Source organism: Homalodisca vitripennis, chromosome 4, assembly GCF_021130785.1.
Source record: "Homalodisca vitripennis isolate AUS2020 chromosome 4, UT_GWSS_2.1, whole genome shotgun sequence".
Taxonomy (NCBI): domain Eukaryota; kingdom Metazoa; phylum Arthropoda; class Insecta; order Hemiptera; family Cicadellidae; genus Homalodisca; species Homalodisca vitripennis.
In genome coordinates, this window is record NC_060210.1 from 44,809,533 (window position 1) to 44,830,471 (window position 20,939).

Consider the following 20,939-nt stretch of genomic DNA (forward strand, 5'->3'; position numbering starts at 1 on the left):
TCACAAATACAAATTACAAGGCTGAACATTTGTATCAGAAACACTATTGCTACATAACACATAAACTACAGCTTACGAACGATTATTACAGCTGGCATTTATTGGTCTACTCAAAAATTGTTTAAGTTATAAAACTGTATTGCTATTTCTCTTTATGTAATAAATCTTGATTATTTAGGTTTAAAATACAGGAAAGTTATGAATTTTATTTCTGCGATTTGTTCATCAAGTCTTCATTTAAATGACAATGCAATGGAACCATGTTCATTGAAATTTTATCCTCCTGTACGACAGTAGTAATTGATTCAGTAACTTCAAGAATTGTTATATAATACTAGTAATATTTTTGTTTTTAAGATTTGCCATTTTATTTGCAGTTTTATTTATTTTCATAGCATTTCTTCAAGGTCACCCAAAAATTGAGAAGATAACAAGTAAATGAGAACTTGTAACAGTTTAACTTTGTGAAAGGGAATCTAGGGATAAAATTGAGCCTCTATTTTCGCGGTATATTTCAAACGTGTGCGTGGGAGGATAGGTAGGAACTAGGTGAAGAGCGAGTGACGAAGACGCTCACTAGGATGCAGCACAGGAACGATTCATTCAAAGTGGGTCCGCGGCGCGCGCTGCTCGATCAATACGCGTGTTGACGTCACCAGGGCCCCGCGCCGCCATTGGCTCCCACAGTCGCAGTCTAGCTCTCTCTCTGTGAGTGTGTGCCGCCGTAGCTGCCGCCGCCGCCGAATTATGTGTTCGCGCTATGGTTGTGGGCCGGCCCGTCTAACCCCGGCCATGTAACGCGATGCTCCGGTACCGCCATGTGTCTCTACCACCTCTCCCTCAGTGACCCTCGCCCTCAGAGTGTGATCGACTGTCTGCTGATCGCGGCAGCAATGGCCTCCGACCTGCCGGACCTGTCCCACCTCACACCCGAGGAGCGCCAGATTATTGAGTCCGTCATGATGCGACAGAAGCAGGAGGAGGAGCGTGAGCTGGAGATCATGAGGTAGCTTGGCTCTACTGATCCTCCACTAACGCGAGGGCCACTTCATTAATCTCTTCGTCAGCCGATGTTTTTGGTTATACAAACGTTAACCAATACAGAGTGCTTGCGGCTTATCGGAAGACCTTGAATCCAATTTGTGTGTTGTGGCCCACACGTACAAATCACTGCAAAATCACCTACACCTATTGGCTCTTCCAGTCCCAATCTAACTCCCGTCTTTAATGTAATTCAATTAAAATATAATTCTATGTACAATAATACCGTTGGGTTTCCTTCTGATTATTCTCTATCAATACATTTGTCACGTTTTATGGAATTAAATTTACTATTTACAACACAGTAACTATATATATATATATATATATATATATATATATATATATATATATATATATATATATATATATATATATATATATATAGTAAATATATATATATATATATATATATATATATATAAATTTATGTATATTAATAGATGATGAGTATTTGCAAAACGATAATTACATAAAATATATATTACATAAAAAATTTTCGTTTTGAAAATACTCAGCAAATATAGTATCTCTTTGACTTGAAATTAATATTATTAATTCGTAACAATATATGTTTTGAAGGCATAACAGACCATAAGGACATTTGTCATCGTCATGCTTTACAAAATTGAAATATTGCATTGCGTTTCAGGTCTTCAGTAACACATGACGATATTGTTATGGATACAAGAAGGATTCATATGATACTTGCATATGTGTATAATATTAAATAATATTTTGCTATTTCTAAATTGCAGATCAAAATTTAAAGATAACAGACAGTATCAACGCTGTCTCTGGCAAAGGCTGTAAAAGTAAATACCCGTGCCAGAGACATATAACGAGTATTTTAATGAAGATTGTTCAGGCGTTCAAGTCAATATGGCTACTGAGGAGTGTGGCGTGAGTTGCCTACCTCCAGTATTGCAGGGGCTGACTTGATTTTTGTTTGGCTTTTTTCAAATAAAACGTTACCTAAGACTTGTGCATTGCTAATGGTTTTATTCATCGTTAAAGATCAATTGATTTGATATAATCAATAGTTTACTCAGAGCTGAAATTAATGATACGTCTTTACCCAACAGTTTTAACACAGTTCTGTAAAAGGTGCCTTATTCTCTAGACTTTAGATTTTATTAACATTGATTTTAAATTTAACTGTTTCAAGATAATTTTAATTATTCTTTGGTTTGTTTAGTAAATTTAAATACAATAAATTAATGTTGAGTATCAATCTTGTTCATAAATGTATTTAAATGGAGTTTCACAATGTACAATCTAATAATAAAAATATAAGTTTATATAATACACGTAAGGTACTTGTAAAACCACATGCTAATGCTAAAACGAAACACCATACTTAATTGAGGTATAAGATTTTCTTATTAATAGAATGTGGTATAGCTGAAAACAGAATATCAATAAAGTACTGTATTGGATGAAGCATTTAAATTCATGAGTTAATTGCAAAACATCCAGTTATGTCAAAGTAATGAAAAGTCGGTTACTCAGCTAAATGCTATAAATGCAGTTCCTACACCCAACTCAAGAACTTGATTTTAATATTTTAAACGTACACAATCTATTACTATAAGATCATACTCGTATGGACATATTAACAATACAAGATATCGTAATGTATGTATTTTGTTCAGAAAGGTAAAATTACTACATTACCGATTACAACTTATTAACCTGAGACACTGGTATTCCCAGCAACGTTAAAATCAAACTATACGAAGCACAACTGAATGAAATGTAGCTTTTTATTAACTAAGATAGTTCTTTGTAAAGCCATTTCTTAATATCCGTATAAAAGTTTCCTAAAGAAGTTTTACGTAAGTGCCAGACGGGACCAGTTAACATTAAAACTTTGCTATGTTGATGTATGCACCAGAAGCCAGCGTGTAGTGCCAATGTCTACGCCTTCAGCACCTCATGTTGACATGGACACCTTTCTAGGGCTTCATGTACTCATAGAGGTATCAGTGCGGATGTCATTTGACACAGGAAATTCAAATCCAGCAGGAACCCTTATCGGTTTAATCTCTCGGGAAATTTGCAAGGTTTAATCTCTAAGTAATTGGAGAGTGAATATTGATTTTAAAATGAACGAGATGTTAGGAAATAATTTTTTGTCCCATCGTTTTTCACGAGTATTTGCTTCCAGCTTTATATTCTCAACTTTGATTCATCAGACTTACAATTTTATCGAGTGAGTCCAAAGCAACTAAAATTATTATAAGATTTAAGATCCAATATTTAGAAAGTTCTACTTCGCAGTCACACGAGTTTTCTTCATTATTGTTTCTATTTTATATGTTAATGTTACTGTTTCTTCCAAAACAGATACCGATCCTCTTTATGACCATACATTGATCACTCCCCAAACACTATAGACCTGACACTGACGTGGAGAGTAATGAGGAGAGTCGGTGCAGTACGAGATAATCAATACTAATATACAGTAATTGTACAGCATAACCAGCCAAAGACACACATTCTCGATGCAATGCCAAATACATTTTTGGGACGTTTGCGGCCATTTCAAGTATACAGTACAACACAATCGAAATTTTCAGTAGCTTACGTTTTCTTCTCAGTCTTCCTTGTTTAAAGTTTGTTACTGATGATTGATGATTTCAAATCTAACTTGGAACATTGTTATGATTAGCACTGCAGGCAACGCTACTTCGTCAGCTGTAAGGTGGTAACAACTGTAATAATTTACAGAAATCAAATCTTTCCATAGGGTTAAGGTGGTATCTGCTGGTTCTGCCGGCAACTCCATATCACCAGATCGTGCCGTTTTTGGTAATATACCTGTTAAACAGGTCAGTAATTATTCTTTGCCAGCGACATGCAGAAATTGGGAGTACGCCAGCTTCATTGACAGAGGTATACGTATTGGGAATTCCCCATGTTCGCTGGGAACATTTCGTTAGCTACATGTCGTGATTGGTAGCTGTGTTCGCCAACAGCTCTAATTTGTCAACGCACACGTATGCACGCAGATGTGTATGTATCATGTACCTGTTTTTGAAGGTACGGTGTAGTACAGACGGGCTGTTGAAACTGGAGTTATCAGAGGAAGTAAGGTTCGTCGCATATGCCGATGACGTGGCCATAGTAATCATCGCAAAGCATCTTGAACTTATAAACTATGCTTTCGACACAAAATGTGATGATATAAGACGGTGGATAGACAGTGTTGTACTTAAAGTGGACGAAAATAAGACAGAAGCGATGTTTATCACTAGCAGAAAGAAGCTAGAAACCATCCCACTGCAAGTAATCATCAAATTCAGCCGTTTCTTCGATACTAGGGGGTGATGATTGATGTCCGACTTACCTTCAAGCAGCAGGCACAGCATGTAGCAGGCAAGGCATTAGTTGTCAGGACGAATTTTTCTCGGCTGTTGCCTAACATGGCCCCTGGAGTTGAGGAAAAGCACGATCACGTTATTCAACCAACAACTTCCACAAAACAAAATCGATATGTCTTTTAACTGATGAGGTTTTCCGTCTCCTAAAAACTGCAAAAGTGCATCCAAATTTTACGGAAGAAGATCCTTGTTCAATTATTAGCTATATGCCAGTCTAAATATTGCCAGTTTTGAGCAAAATATTCGAAAAACTTTTTTTCGCTAGAATGCTTCCCTTTTTGAACAAACACAACCAGCTTTCTGAACACAAATTTGGAATCAGGAAAAGTAAATCGACAGTAGACGCGGTTGTGAGTCTGGCCGATATGGCTGTAGAGGGGTTAGAACGTCAGGATCACACATTAAGTGTGTTCTTCGACCTTTCTAAAGCATTCAACTGCGTTGACCATGGCATGACCACGATTGCTTGAAATCTAGATTCTCATGGCATCCGAGGCGTGCCGCTCTTATTGCTTAGATCTTTGTTAAACCAAAGACATCAAGCGGTCCAGATCTCAAACCAATTATCCAAACCAATTCAACTGAGTTATGGAATTCCTCACGGCTCTATACTCAGCCCAATCTTTTCCTGATATATGTCAACGATTAAATTCAGCGCGGTGAAATCGTGCAGAATGCTGATGAAACTACTCTCTGTTTCAGAGATACATCACAAGAATGTTTGGAACAAAAACCTTTATTGATATCAACAATTGTGTTCAACACCTCAACAGCCTCAATCTTCAAACAAACTCATCGAAATCAAACGTTAATTTCACCTTGCGACCAGTGGAGTACAATTGTGGTTCGGTCCTCATTACGGCAGATTCAATTTTCGAGGAAGTCCACTCGTCAAAATTCCTTGGAATAAACCGTGATCGGAGGTTGACTTGAATACTCCACACTGACCAAGTACGCGCCAAACTGTCCTTGGGAATATACGCCTTGAAATCATTGGCCCAATATTGGCCTAGTCATATAATGTTTATGTCATATTATGGGATGATTTACCCTCACCTTTGTTACGGGGTGGTTTTGTGGGGAGCTTGTGCAATCTGTCATTTCCCGTGGGCGTTAAGACTGCAAAAAAGCGATTCGCGTTATCGCAAACTTAAACTTCAGACAGTTGTACAGTACACCATCCAAAAATTTGATAATTTTGACTCTTCCCAGTATCTAAATTTTGGAAACAACTTTATTCTGTATGTCAGACTGGTGCTGATTCGCTTGCTGTACATGAAACAGATCGAAGCATCCTAATTAATGCTGATTTGTACATTTTATTCGTACTAACAATTTGAGCTGGTCCTCACTACCTAGCCATTAAAGTGAGCTGGACACTGCTGAACAAAAAACATAGTAGACCTATCACGATAGCAGTTTTCAAGTATGGCATATTGTACTGTATAATGGGTAAAATTTGTTAATCACACAGCATGTTGCTTTGAGAGGTGTTTGCAAGGCTGTATGCGCTTTGTACACTCTGCTTCACTCAATGTGCACAGTGCATATCCAACGTTAGCCGCTTGTCGTTTGGACGCCCGCTTCCTTATTAACCCTATTCCATTTCTCTTTTTGCTAAACGGATCATGTAGAAAGTAAAGTAAAGAAAGCCTTAGCTCCCCTGGTAAGGCGAAGTTAGGGCTAAGAAGCCCTCTCAAACACTTAACGTAGGGGCCAACGGCTTAAAGGTGACTTCCTAATCACCCCCACCGACGGACGGAAGGACAAGCATCTTGCTAGGATAGGAGCGCTCAGCTGTTCCCACCCAAACAGAACCCACGCTCGTTACATTCGCAGAATTTTACGTCGCGGTTTCGCTAGTTTGACTCTTGATTTTTCTGCTCGTCAAGGTTGACCTATCCTATTATATTAGGAAGGTTAATTTAAACTCAGCTCAATGCCCTTATTAACTAACGAGCGAACCAACAAAACAGGCCTACGTAATAATCCAGTTGCGCCAAACATTTTCAGGATCCTGATTAGCCATCTTAGATTTATCTGTAGTTCTAACGGGCAATGCCAATCAGATGACGGAAACATATTCAATTTCCATACGACTGGGAACCGATCCACTTTGCCCTCATGTCACCAGTCGAGTGACCCTAGCCCCGGTACGGATTTTTCATATGTACACTCGAGTTAACAATGTCGGTATTGAATTCTATTCCTGGTGGTGCTCCAGTTTCTTCCCTTTCGCGGTATGAGAGACAATTAGACTTTATTTCATCGCCAATATTTAAATCTGTTCTGTTATTTAGTTGTGCCTAATGTTATTAAATATTACATACTTTTACATAATCACAGTAATATTTCGTTAGAGACTTCTTTAAGTAAAAAGTACGTAGCTAGATATTTCTTGAAAAAATGATAAAGTGTTAATTAGGAAGAGTCTTGAATTTACCACTTCCTAAAATAACGCTGAATCATTGTAAGATAAGGTACATTCATTCACTTCTTGAAATAACAGTCCAATTGGCCATCCCTTTGTCAGGCATTTTTGTTTTTAAATAAGTTGTAGATGCATAGTTTGATTTATTAATTAATAATTAAGTAAAAACGAACCGTTTTGAATCTGTCACTACAGTAGGAAAACAATACTCTTCCAATTTTCTCCTAGTATAAATCTCATCATTGAACTGATACCTCGTCTTGCATCTGTTATATGCATTATATATAGAGTTCGGCTGATTCTTCTTTTTTACAATATATTCATCCAAAGGAGTCTGTTGTTTATCGAAAATTAAATATTCAGCTACTTAAAAGTTTTTCTTATGAGACGAAAAAAGTAATTCATTCTTCTGAATTAACTTAGGATTACTTGTTAACATACAAAATTTGTTCCTCTTAGAATATTTTATTATCATGATAGATAAAAAATACAATAAAAAGGAAAAAGTTTTCAAGTAGAAAATTCATATACCCTTTGAATGTTATAATGTTTTATCTGAAATGCAGTAATTGTATTTTCCATTTTTCAGCAATCTCTGGAAACAAGTAATCTTTTTACAATTGATCTCATTAATCCAGATGTTATAAAAGAAGAGGGCGAACAAAAAATAAAAAATTAATAAACCTTATTTACATAATTTAAAATTTGAAGTTTTATGTTAATAAAAGTTTCTTTTACGACCAACCTGTATATTTTATGAACATTTACTTTATTTGAGGATATAATAAAATAGTTTTACCGGTCATTAAAATCTGTCAGTAACTTATAGGATTCAACATTCCGTTAAAAACTGTACATAATTTTATGAAGTTTCCATAACTTTAGATATTATTCAAAAGCTGAATATTCTTTAAATATGCTAAAAGCATGTACATTAGGAGTATTATATATTGAATATTTATTGCATAAAAATATACAATGCAATTAAATGTAAATTTGGATATAGGCGATTTATATATATATATAATATATATATATATATATATATATATAATATATACACCCTGTATATATATACATTAAACTGGATAAATGGCAATAGCCTTATTTAATTTCAATAAACATTGAATCACAAAAAGTACTTGCTCCGCCGGGACTCGAACCCGGATCTCTCACTTGCCGGGTGAATGTGCTACCATTACACCACAGAGCGCTTACTTTTTCCGATTCAATTATTTTGTACTTGTCTATATCTGTCACATATGCGTTTAAATAAGCAAACTAACATATGATCGGAAGACCAAATACCTGTCAAACGACTTTTATTTACTTTAAACTGGATAAATGGCAATAGCCTTATTTAATTTCAATAAACATTGAATCACAAAAAGTACTTGCTCCGCCGGGACTCGAACCCGGATCTCTCACTTGCCGGGTGAATGTGCTACCATTACACCACAGAGCGCTTACTTTTTCCGATTCAATTATTTTGTACTTGTCCGTATCTGTCACATATGCGTTTAAATAAGCAAACTAACATATGATCGGAAGACCAAATACCTGTCAAACGACTTTTATTTACATTAAACTGGATAAATGGCAATAGCCTTATTTAATTTCAATAAACATTGAATCACAAAAAGTACTTGCTCCGCCGGGACTCGAACCCGGATCTCTCACTTGCCGGGTGAATGTGCTACCATTACACCACAGAGCGCTTACTTTTTCCGATTCAATTATTTTGTATTTGGCCGTATCTGTCACATATGCGTTTAAATAAGCAAACTAACATATGATCGGAAGACCAAATACCTGTCAAACGACTTTTATTTACATTAAACTGGATAAATGGCAATAGCCTTATTTAATTTCAATAAACATTGAATCACAAAAAGTACTTGCGCCGCCGGGACTCGAACCCGGATCTCTCACTTGCCGGATGAATGTGCTACCATTACACCACAGAGCGCTTACTTTTTCCGATTCAATTATTTTGTATTTGGCCGTATCTGTCACATATGCGTTTAAATAAGCAAACTAACATATGATCGGAAGACCAAATACCTGTCAAACGACTTTTATTTACATTAAACTGGATAAATGGCAATAGCCTTATTTAATTTCAATAAACATTGAATCACAAAAAGGACTTGCTCCGCCGGGACCCGAACCCGGATCTCTCACTTGCCGGGTGAATGTGCTACCATTACACCACAGAGCGCTTACTTTTTCTGATTCAATTATTTTGTACTTGTCTATATCTGTCACATATGCGTTTAAATAAGCAAACTAACATATGATCGGAAACCAAATACCTGTCAAACGACTTTTATTTACATTAAACTGGATAAATGGCAATAGCCTTATTTAATTTCAATAAACATTGAATCACAAAAAGTACTTGCTCCGCCGGGACTCGAACCCGGATCTCTCACTTGCCGGGTGAATGTGCTACCATTACACCACAGAGCGCTTACTTTTTCCGATTCAATTATTTTGTATTTGTCCGTATCTGTCACATATGCGTTTAAATAAGCAAACTAACATATGATCGGAAGACCAAATACCTGTCAAACGACTTTTATTTACATTAAACTGGATAAATGGCAATAGCCTTATTTAATTTCAATAAACATTGAATCACAAAAAGTACTTGCTCCGCCGGGACTCGAACCCGGATCTCTCACTTGCCGGATGAATGTGCTACCATTACACCACAGAGCGCTTACTTTTTCCGATTCAATTATTTTGTACTTGTCTATATCTGTCACATATGCGTTTAAATAAGCAAACTAACATATGATCGGAAGACCAAATACCTGTCAAACGACTTTTATTTACATTAAACTGGATAAATGGCAATAGCCTTATTTAATTTCAATAAACATTGAATCACAAAAAGTACTTGCTCCGCCGGGACTCGAACCCGGATCTCTCACTTGCCGGGTGAATGTGCTACCATTACACCACAGAGCGCTTACTTTTTCCGATTCAATTATTTTGTACTTGTCTATATCTGTCACATATGCGTTTAAATAAGCAAACTAACATATGATCGGAAGACCAAATACCTGTCAAACGACTTTTATTTACATTAAACTGGATAAATGGCAATAGCCTTATTTAATTTCAATAAACATTGAATCACAAAAAGTACTTGCTCCGCCGGGACTCGAACCCGGATCTCTCACTTGCCGGGTGAATGTGCTACCATTACACCACAGAGCGCTTACTTTTTCCGATTCAATTATTTTGTATTTGGCCGTATCTGTCACATATGCGTTTAAATAAGCAAACTAACATATGATCGGAAGACCAAATACCTGTCAAACGACTTTTATTTACATTAAACTGGATAAATGGCAATAGCCTTATTTAATTTCAATAAACATTGAATCACAAAAAGTACTTGCTCCGCCGGGACTCGAACCCGGATCTCTCACTTGCCGGGTGAATGTGCTACCATTACACCACAGAGCGCTTACTTTTTCCGATTCAATTATTTTGTATTTGGCCGTATCTGTCACATATGCGTTTAAATAAGCAAACTAACATATGATCGGAAGACCAAATACCTGTCAAACGACTTTTATTTACATTAAACTGGATAAATGGCAATAGCCTTATTTAATTTCAATAAACATTGAATCACAAAAAGTACTTGCTCCGCCGGGACTCGAACCCGGATCTCTCACTTGCCGGGTGAATGTGCTACCATTACACCACAGAGCGCTTACTTTTTCCGATTCAATTATTTTGTATTTGGCCGTATCTGTCACATATGCGTTTAAATAAGCAAACTAACATATGATCGGAAGACCAAATACCTGTCAAACGACTTTTATTTACATTAAACTGGATAAATGGCAATAGCCTTATTTAATTTCAATAAACATTGAATCACAAAAAGTACTTGCTCCGCCGGGACTCGAACCCGGATCTCTCACTTGCCGGGTGAATGTGCTACCATTACACCACAGAGCGCTTACTTTTTCCGATTCAATTATTTTGTATTTGGCCGTATCTGTCACATATGCGTTTAAATAAGCAAACTAACATATGATCGGAAGACCAAATACCTGTCAAACGACTTTTATTTACATTAAACTGGATAAATGGCAATAGCCTTATTTAATTTCAATAAACATTGAATCACAAAAAGTACTTGCTCCGCCGGGACTCGAACCCGGATCTCTCACTTGCCGGGTGAATGTGCTACCATTACACCACAGAGCGCTTACTTTTTCCGATTCAATTATTTTGTATTTGGCCGTATCTGTCACATATGCGTTTAAATAAGCAAACTAACATATGATCGGAAGACCAAATACCTGTCAAACGACTTTTATTTACATTAAACTGGATAAATGGCAATAGCCTTATTTAATTTCAATAAACATTGAATCACAAAAAGTACTTGCTCCGCCGGGACTCGAACCCGGATCTCTCACTTGCCGGATGAATGTGCTACCATTACACCACAGAGCGCTTACTTTTTCCGATTCAATTATTTTGTATTTGGCCGTATCTGTCACATATGCGTTTAAATAAGCAAACTAACATATGATCGGAAGACCAAATACCTGTCAAACGACTTTTATTTACATTAAACTGGATAAATGGCAATAGCCTTATTTAATTTCAATAAACATTGAATCACAAAAAGTACTTGCTCCGCCGGGACTCGAACCCGGATCTCTCACTTGCCGGATGAATGTGCTACCATTACACCACAGAGCGCTTACTTTTTCCGATTCAATTATTTTGTATTTGGCCGTATCTGTCACATATGCGTTTAAATAAGCAAACTAACATATGATCGGAAGACCAAATACCTGTCAAACGACTTTTATTTACATTAAACTGGATAAATGGCAATAGCCTTATTTAATTTCAATAAACATTGAATCACAAAAAGTACTTGCTCCGCCGGGACTCGAACCCGGATCTCTCACTTGCCGGGTGAATGTGCTACCATTACACCACAGAGCGCTTACTTTTTCCGATTCAATTATTTTGTATTTGGCCGTATCTGTCACATATGCGTTTAAATAAGCAAACTAACATATGATCGGAAGACCAAATACCTGTCAAACGACTTTTATTTACATTAAACTGGATAAATGGCAATAGCCTTATTTAATTTCAATAAACATTGAATCACAAAAAGTACTTGCTCCGCCGGGACTCGAACCCGGATCTCTCACTTGCCGGGTGAATGTGCTACCATTACACCACAGAGCGCTTACTTTTTCCGATTCAATTATTTTGTATTTGGCCGTATCTGTCACATATGCGTTTAAATAAGCAAACTAACATATGATCGGAAGACCAAATACCTGTCAAACGACTTTTATTTACATTAAACTGGATAAATGGCAATAGCCTTATTTAATTTCAATAAACATTGAATCACAAAAAGTACTTGCTCCGCCGGGACTCGAACCCGGATCTCTCACTTGCCGGGTGAATGTGCTACCATTACACCACAGAGCGCTTACTTTTTCCGATTCAATTATTTTGTACTTGTCTATATCTGTCACATATGCGTTTAAATAAGCAAACTAACATATGATCGGAAGACCAAATACCTGTCAAACGACTTTTATTTACATTAAACTGGATAAATGGCAATAGCCTTATTTAATTTCAATAAACATTGAATCACAAAAAGTACTTGCTCCGCCGGGACTCGAACCCGGATCTCTCACTTGCCGGGTGAATGTGCTACCATTACACCACAGAGCGCTTACTTTTTCCGATTCAATTATTTTGTATTTGGCCGTATCTGTCACATATGCGTTTAAATAAGCAAACTAACATATGATCGGAAGACCAAATACCTGTCAAACGACTTTTATTTACATTAAACTGGATAAATGGCAATAGCCTTATTTAATTTCAATAAACATTGAATCACAAAAAGTACTTGCGCCGCCGGGACTCGAACCCGGATCTCTCACTTGCCGGATGAATGTGCTACCATTACACCACAGAGCGCTTACTTTTTCCTATTCAATTATTTTGTATTTGGCCGTATCTGTCACATATGCGTTTAAATAAGCAAACTAACATATGATCGGAAGACCAAATACCTGTCAAACGACTTTTATTTACATTAAACTGGATAAATGGCAATAGCCTTATTTAATTTCAATAAACATTGAATCACAAAAAGTACTTGCTCCGCCGGGACTCGAACCCGGATCTCTCACTTGCCGGATGAATGTGCTACCATTACACCACAGAGCGCTTACTTTTTCCGATTCAATTATTTTGTATTTGGCCGTATCTGTCACATATGCGTTTAAATAAGCAAACTAACATATGATCGGAAGACCAAATACCTGTCAAACGACTTTTATTTACATTAAACTGGATAAATGGCAATAGCCTTATTTAATTTCAATAAACATTGAATCACAAAAAGTACTTGCTCCGCCGGGACTCGAACCCGGATCTCTCACTTGCCCGGGATGAATGTGCTACCATTACACCACAGAGCGCTTACTTTTTCCGATTCAATTATTTTGTATTTGGCCGTATCTGTCACATATGCGTTTAAATAAGCAAACTAACATATGATCGGAAGACCAAATACCTGTCAAACGACTTTTATTTACATTAAACTGGATAAATGGCAATAGCCTTATTTAATTTCAATAAACATTGAATCACAAAAAGTACTTGCTCCGCCGGGACTCGAACCCGGATCTCTCACTTGCCGGGTGAATGTGCTACCATTACACCACAGAGCGCTTACTTTTTCCGATTCAATTATTTTGTACTTTGGCCGTATCTGTCACATATGCGTTTAAATAAGCAAACTAACATATGATCGGAAGACCAAATACCTGTCAAACGACTTTTATTTACATTAAACTGGATAAATGGCAATAGCCTTATTTAATTTCAATAAACATTGAATCACAAAAAGTACTTGCTCCGCCGGGACTCGAACCCGGATCTCTCACTTGCCGGGTGAATGTGCTACCATTACACCACAGAGCGCTTACTTTTTCCGATTCAATTATTTTGTATTTGGCCGTATCTGTCACATATGCGTTTAAATAAGCAAACTAACATATGATCGGAAGACCAAATACCTGTCAAACGACTTTTATTTACATTAAACTGGATAAATGGCAATAGCCTTATTTAATTTCAATAAACATTGAATCACAAAAAGTACTTGCGCCGCCGGGACTCGAACCCGGATCTCTCACTTGCCGGATGAATGTGCTACCATTACACCACAGAGCGCTTACTTTTTCCGATTCAATTATTTTGTATTTGGCCGTATCTGTCACATATGCGTTTAAATAAGCAAACTAACATATGATCGGAAGACCAAATACCTGTCAAACGACTTTTATTTACATTAAACTGGATAAATGGCAATAGCCTTATTTAATTTCAATAAACATTGAATCACAAAAAGTACTTGCGCCGCCGGGACTCGAACCCGGATCTCTCACTTGCCGGATGAATGTGCTACCATTACACCACAGAGCGCTTACTTTTTCCGATTCAATTATTTTGTACTTGTCTATATCTGTCACATATGCGTTTAAATAAGCAAACTAACATATGATCGGAAGACCAAATACCTGTCAAACGACTTTTATTTACATTAAACTGGATAAATGGCAATAGCCTTATTTAATTTCAATAAACATTGAATCACAAAAAGTACTTGCGCCGCCGGGACTCGAACCCGGATCTCTCACTTGCCGGATGAATGTGCTACCATTACACCACAGAGCGCTTACTTTTTCCGATTCAATTATTTTGTATTTGGCCGTATCTGTCACATATGCGTTTAAATAAGCAAACTAACATATGATCGGAAGACCAAATACCTGTCAAACGACTTTTATTTACATTAAACTGGATAAATGGCAATAGCCTTATTTAATTTCAATAAACATTGAATCACAAAAAGTACTTGCTCCGCCGGGACTCGAACCCGGATCTCTCACTTGCCGGGTGAATGTGCTACCATTACACCACAGAGCGCTTACTTTTTCCGATTCAATTATTTTGTATTTGGCCGTATCTGTCACATATGCGTTTAAATAAGCAAACTAACATATGATCGGAAGACCAAATACCTGTCAAACGACTTTTATTTACATTAAACTGGATAAATGGCAATAGCCTTATTTAATTTCAATAAACATTGAATCACAAAAAGTACTTGCGCCGCCGGGACTCGAACCCGGATCTCTCACTTGCCGGATGAATGTGCTACCATTACACCACAGAGCGCTTACTTTTTCCGATTCAATTATTTTGTATTTGGCCGTATCTGTCACATATGCGTTTAAATAAGCAAACTAACATATGATCGGAAGACCAAATACCTGTCAAACGACTTTTATTTACATTAAACTGGATAAATGGCAATAGCCTTATTTAATTTCAATAAACATTGAATCACAAAAAGTACTTGCTCCGCCGGGACTCGAACCCGGATCTCTCACTTGCCGGATGAATGTGCTACCATTACACCACAGAGCGCTTACTTTTTCCGATTCAATTATTTTGTATTTGGCCGTATCTGTCACATATGCGTTTAAATAAGCAAACTAACATATGATCGGAAGACCAAATACCTGTCAAACGACTTTTATTTACATTAAACTGGATAAATGGCAATAGCCTTATTTAATTTCAATAAACATTGAATCACAAAAAGTACTTGCGCCGCCGGGACTCGAACCCGGATCTCTCACTTGCCGGATGAATGTGCTACCATTACACCACAGAGCGCTTACTTTTTCCGATTCAATTATTTTGTATTTGGCCGTATCTGTCACATATGCGTTTAAATAAGCAAACTAACATATGATCGGAAGACCAAATACCTGTCAAACGACTTTTATTTACATTAAACTGGATAAATGGCAATAGCCTTATTTAATTTCAATAAACATTGAATCACAAAAAGTACTTGCTCCGCCGGGACTCGAACCCGGATCTCTCACTTGCCGGATGAATGTGCTACCATTACACCACAGAGCGCTTACTTTTTCCGATTCAATTATTTTGTATTTGTCTATATCTGTCACATATGCGTTTAAATAAGCAAACTAACATATGATCGGAAGACCAAATACCTGTCAAACGACTTTTATTTACATTAAACTGGATAAATGGCAATAGCCTTATTTAATTTCAATAAACATTGAATCACAAAAAGTACTTGCTCCGCCGGGACTCGAACCCGGATCTCTCACTTGCCGGGTGAATGTGCTACCATTACACCACAGAGCGCTTACTTTTTCCGATTCAATTATTTTGTACTTGTCTATATCTGTCACATATGCGTTTAAATAAGCAAACTAACATATGATCGGAAGACCAAATACCTGTCAAACGACTTTTATTTACATTAAACTGGATAAATGGCAATAGCCTTATTTAATTTCAATAAACATTGAATCACAAAAAGTACTTGCTCCGCCGGGACTCGAACCCGGATCTCTCACTTGCCGGGTGAATGTGCTACCATTACACCACAGAGCGCTTACTTTTTCCGATTCAATTATTTTGTATTTGGCCGTATCTGTCACATATGCGTTTAAATAAGCAAACTAACATATGATCGGAAGACCAAATACCTGTCAAACGACTTTTATTTACATTAAACTGGATAAATGGCAATAGCCTTATTTAATTTCAATAAACATTGAATCACAAAAAGTACTTGCGCCGCCGGGACTCGAACCCGGATCTCTCACTTGCCGGATGAATGTGCTACCATTACACCACAGAGCGCTTACTTTTTCCGATTCAATTATTTTGTATTTGGCCGTATCTGTCACATATGCGTTTAAATAAGCAAACTAACATATGATCGGAAGACCAAATACCTGTCAAACGACTTTTATTTACATTAAACTGGATAAATGGCAATAGCCTTATTTAATTTCAATAAACATTGAATCACAAAAAGTACTTGCTCCGCCGGGACTCGAACCCGGATCTCTCACTTGCCGGATGAATGTGCTACCATTACACCACAGAGCGCTTACTTTTTCCGATTCAATTATTTTGTATTTGGCCGTATCTGTCACATATGCGTTTAAATAAGCAAACTAACATATGATCGGAAGACCAAATACCTGTCAAACGACTTTTATTTACATTAAACTGGATAAATGGCAATAGCCTTATTTAATTTCAATAAACATTGAATCACAAAAAGTACTTGCTCCGCCGGGACTCGAACCCGGATCTCTCACTTGCCGGATGAATGTGCTACCATTACACCACAGAGCGCTTACTTTTTCCGATTCAATTATTTTGTATTTGGCCGTATCTGTCACATATGCGTTTAAATAAGCAAACTAACATATGATCGGAAGACCAAATACCTGTCAAACGACTTTTATTTACATTAAACTGGATAAATGGCAATAGCCTTATTTAATTTCAATAAACATTGAATCACAAAAAGTACTTGCGCCGCCGGGACTCGAACCCGGATCTCTCACTTGCCGGGTGAATGTGCTACCATTACACCACAGAGCGCTTACTTTTTCCGATTCAATTATTTTGTATTTGGCCGTATCTGTCACATATGCGTTTAAATAAGCAAACTAACATATGATCGGAAGACCAAATACCTGTCAAACGACTTTTATTTACATTAAACTGGATAAATGGCAATAGCCTTATTTAATTTCAATAAACATTGAATCACAAAAAGTACTTGCTCCGCCGGGACTCGAACCCGGATCTCTCACTTGCCGGGATGAATGTGCTACCATTACACCACAGAGCGCTTACTTTTTCCGATTCAATTATTTTGTATTTGGCCGTATCTGTCACATATGCGTTTAAATAAGCAAACTAACATATGATCGGAAGACCAAATACCTGTCAAACGACTTTTATTTACATTAAACTGGATAAATGGCAATAGCCTTATTTAATTTCAATAAACATTGAATCACAAAAAGTACTTGCGCCGCCGGGACTCGAACCCGGATCTCTCACTTGCCGGATGAATGTGCTACCATTACACCACAGAGCGCTTACTTTTTCCGATTCAATTATTTTGTATTTGGCCGTATCTGTCACATATGCGTTTAAATAAGCAAACTAACATATGATCGGAAGACCAAATACCTGTCAAACGACTTTTATTTACATTAAACTGGATAAATGGCAATAGCCTTATTTAATTTCAATAAACATTGAATCACAAAAAGTACTTGCTCCGCCGGGACTCGAACCCGGATCTCTCACTTGCCGGTGAATGTGCTACCATTACACCACAGAGCGCTTACTTTTTCCGATTCAATTATTTTGTATTTGGCCGTATCTGTCACATATGCGTTTAAATAAGCAAACTAACATATGATCGGAAGACCAAATACCTGTCAAACGACTTTTATTTACATTAAACTGGATAAATGGCAATAGCCTTATTTAATTTCAATAAACATTGAATCACAAAAAGTACTTGCGCCGCCGGGACTCGAACCCGGATCTCTCACTTGCCGGGTGAATGTGCTACCATTACACCACAGAGCGCTTACTTTTTCCGATTCAATTATTTTGTATTTGGCCGTATCTGTCACATATGCGTTTAAATAAGCAAACTAACATATGATCGGAAGACCAAATACCTGTCAAACGACTTTTATTTACATTAAACTGGATAAATGGCAATAGCCTTATTTAATTTCAATAAACATTGAATCACAAAAAGTACTTGCTCCGCCGGGACTCGAACCCGGATCTCTCACTTGCCGGGTGAATGTGCTACCATTACACCACAGAGCGCTTACTTTTTCCGATTCAATTATTTTGTATTTGGCCGTATCTGTCACATATGCGTTTAAATAAGCAAACTAACATATGATCGGAAGACCAAATACCTGTCAAACGACTTTTATTTACATTAAACTGGATAAATGGCAATAGCCTTATTTAATTTCAATAAACATTGAATCACAAAAAGTACTTGCTCCGCCGGGACTCGAACCCGGATCTCTCACTTGCCGGGTGAATGTGCTACCATTACACCACAGAGCGCTTACTTTTTCCGATTCAATTATTTTGTATTTGGCCGTATCTGTCACATATGCGTTTAAATAAGCAAACTAACATATGATCGGAAGACCAAATACCTGTCAAACGACTTTTATTTACATTAAACTGGATAAATGGCAATAGCCTTATTTAATTTCAATAAACATTGAATCACAAAAAGTACTTGCGCCGCCGGGACTCGAACCCGGATCTCTCACTTGCCGGATGAATGTGCTACCATTACACCACAGAGCGCTTACTTTTTCCGATTCAATTATTTTGTATTTGGCCGTATCTGTCACATATGCGTTTAAATAAGCAAACTAACATATGATCGGAAGACCAAATACCTGTCAAACGACTTTTATTTACATTAAACTGGATAAATGGCAATAGCCTTATTTAATTTCAATAAACATTGAATCACAAAAAGTACTTGCTCCGCCAGGACTCGAACCCGGATCTCTCACTTGCCGGGTGAATGTGCTACCATTACACCACAGAGCGCTTACTTTTTCCGATTCAATTATTTTGTACTTGTCTATATCTGTCACATATGCGTTTAAATAAGCAAACTAACATATGATCGGAAGACCAAATACCTGTCAAACGACTTTTATTTACATTAAACTGGATAAATGGCAATAGCCTTATTTAATTTCAATAAACATTGAATCACAAAAAGTACTTGCTCCGCCGGGACTCGAACCCGGATCTCTCACTTGCCGGGTGAATGTGCTACCATTACACCACAGAGCGCTTACTTTTTCCGATTCAATTATTTTGTATTTGGCCGTATCTGTCACATATGCGTTTAAATAAGCAAACTAACATATGATCGGAAGACCAAATACCTGTCAAACGACTTTTATTTACATTAAACTGGATAAATGGCAATAGCCTTATTTAATTTCAATAAACATTGAATCACAAAAAGTACTTGCTCCGCCGGGACTCGAACCCGGATCTCTCACTTGCCGGGTGAATGTGCTACCATTACACCACAGAGCGCTTACTTTTTCCGATTCAATTATTTTGTATTTGGCCGTATCTGTCACATATGCGTTTAAATAAGCAAACTAACATATGATCGGAAGACCAAATACCTGTCAAACGACTTTTATTTACATTAAACTGGATAAATGGCAATAGCCTTATTTAATTTCAATAAACATTGAATCACAAAAAGTACTTGCGCCGCCGGGACTCGAACCCGGATCTCTCACTTGCCGGATGAATGTGCTACCATTACACCACAGAGCGCTTACTTTTTCCGATTCAATTATTTTGTATTTGGCCGTATCTGTCACATATGCGTTTAAATAAGCAAACTAACATATGATCGGAAGACCAAATACCTGTCAAACGACTTTTATTTACATTAAACTGGATAAATGGCAATAGCCTTATTTAATTTCAATAAACATTGAATCACAAAAAGTACTTGCTCCGCCGGGACTCGAACCCGGATCTCTCACTTGCCGGGTGAATGTGCTACCATTACACCACAGAGCGCTTACTTTTTCCGATTCAATTATTTTGTACTTGTCCGTATCTGTCACATATGCGTTTAAATAAGCAAACTAACATATGATCGGAAGACCAAATACCTGTCAAACGACTTTTATTTACATTAAACTGGATAAATGGCAATAGCCTTATTTAATTTCAATAAACATTGAATCACAAAAAGTACTTGCTCCGCCGGGACTCGAACCCGGATCTCTCACTTGCCGGGTGAATGTGCTACCATTACACCACAGAGCGCTTACTTTTTCCGATTCAATTATTTTGTACTTGTCTATATCTGTCACATATGCGTTTAAATAACCTAACTAAAATATGATTGGAAGACCAAATACCTGTCAAACGACTTTTGTTGGCGGAGCAAGTACTTTTTGTGATTCAATGTTTATTGAAATTAAATAAGGCTATTGCCATTTATCCAGTTTAATGTAACTAAAAGTCGTTTGACAGGTATTTGGTCTTCCGATCATATGTTAGTTTGCTTATTTAAACGCATATGTGACAGA

At 37.1% G+C, this 20,939-nt stretch overlaps 1 protein-coding gene across 9 annotated transcripts in view; it reads left to right on the forward strand.

Moving 5' to 3' along the window:
* Positions 1-698: 698 nt before the first annotated feature.
* The window catches only part of LOC124359254 (regulating synaptic membrane exocytosis protein 2), a 206,148-nt gene continuing 185,907 nt past the window's right edge, over positions 699-20,939 (forward strand). For all 9 annotated transcript variants that reach the window (XM_046811843.1, XM_046811844.1, XM_046811846.1 and 6 more), the window contains exon 1: positions 699-1,006. In XM_046811843.1, coding sequence (XP_046667799.1) covers positions 819-1,006 — 188 coding nt within the window. In that variant the 5' untranslated portion in view covers positions 699-818. The remainder of the gene's footprint in view (positions 1,007-20,939) is intronic.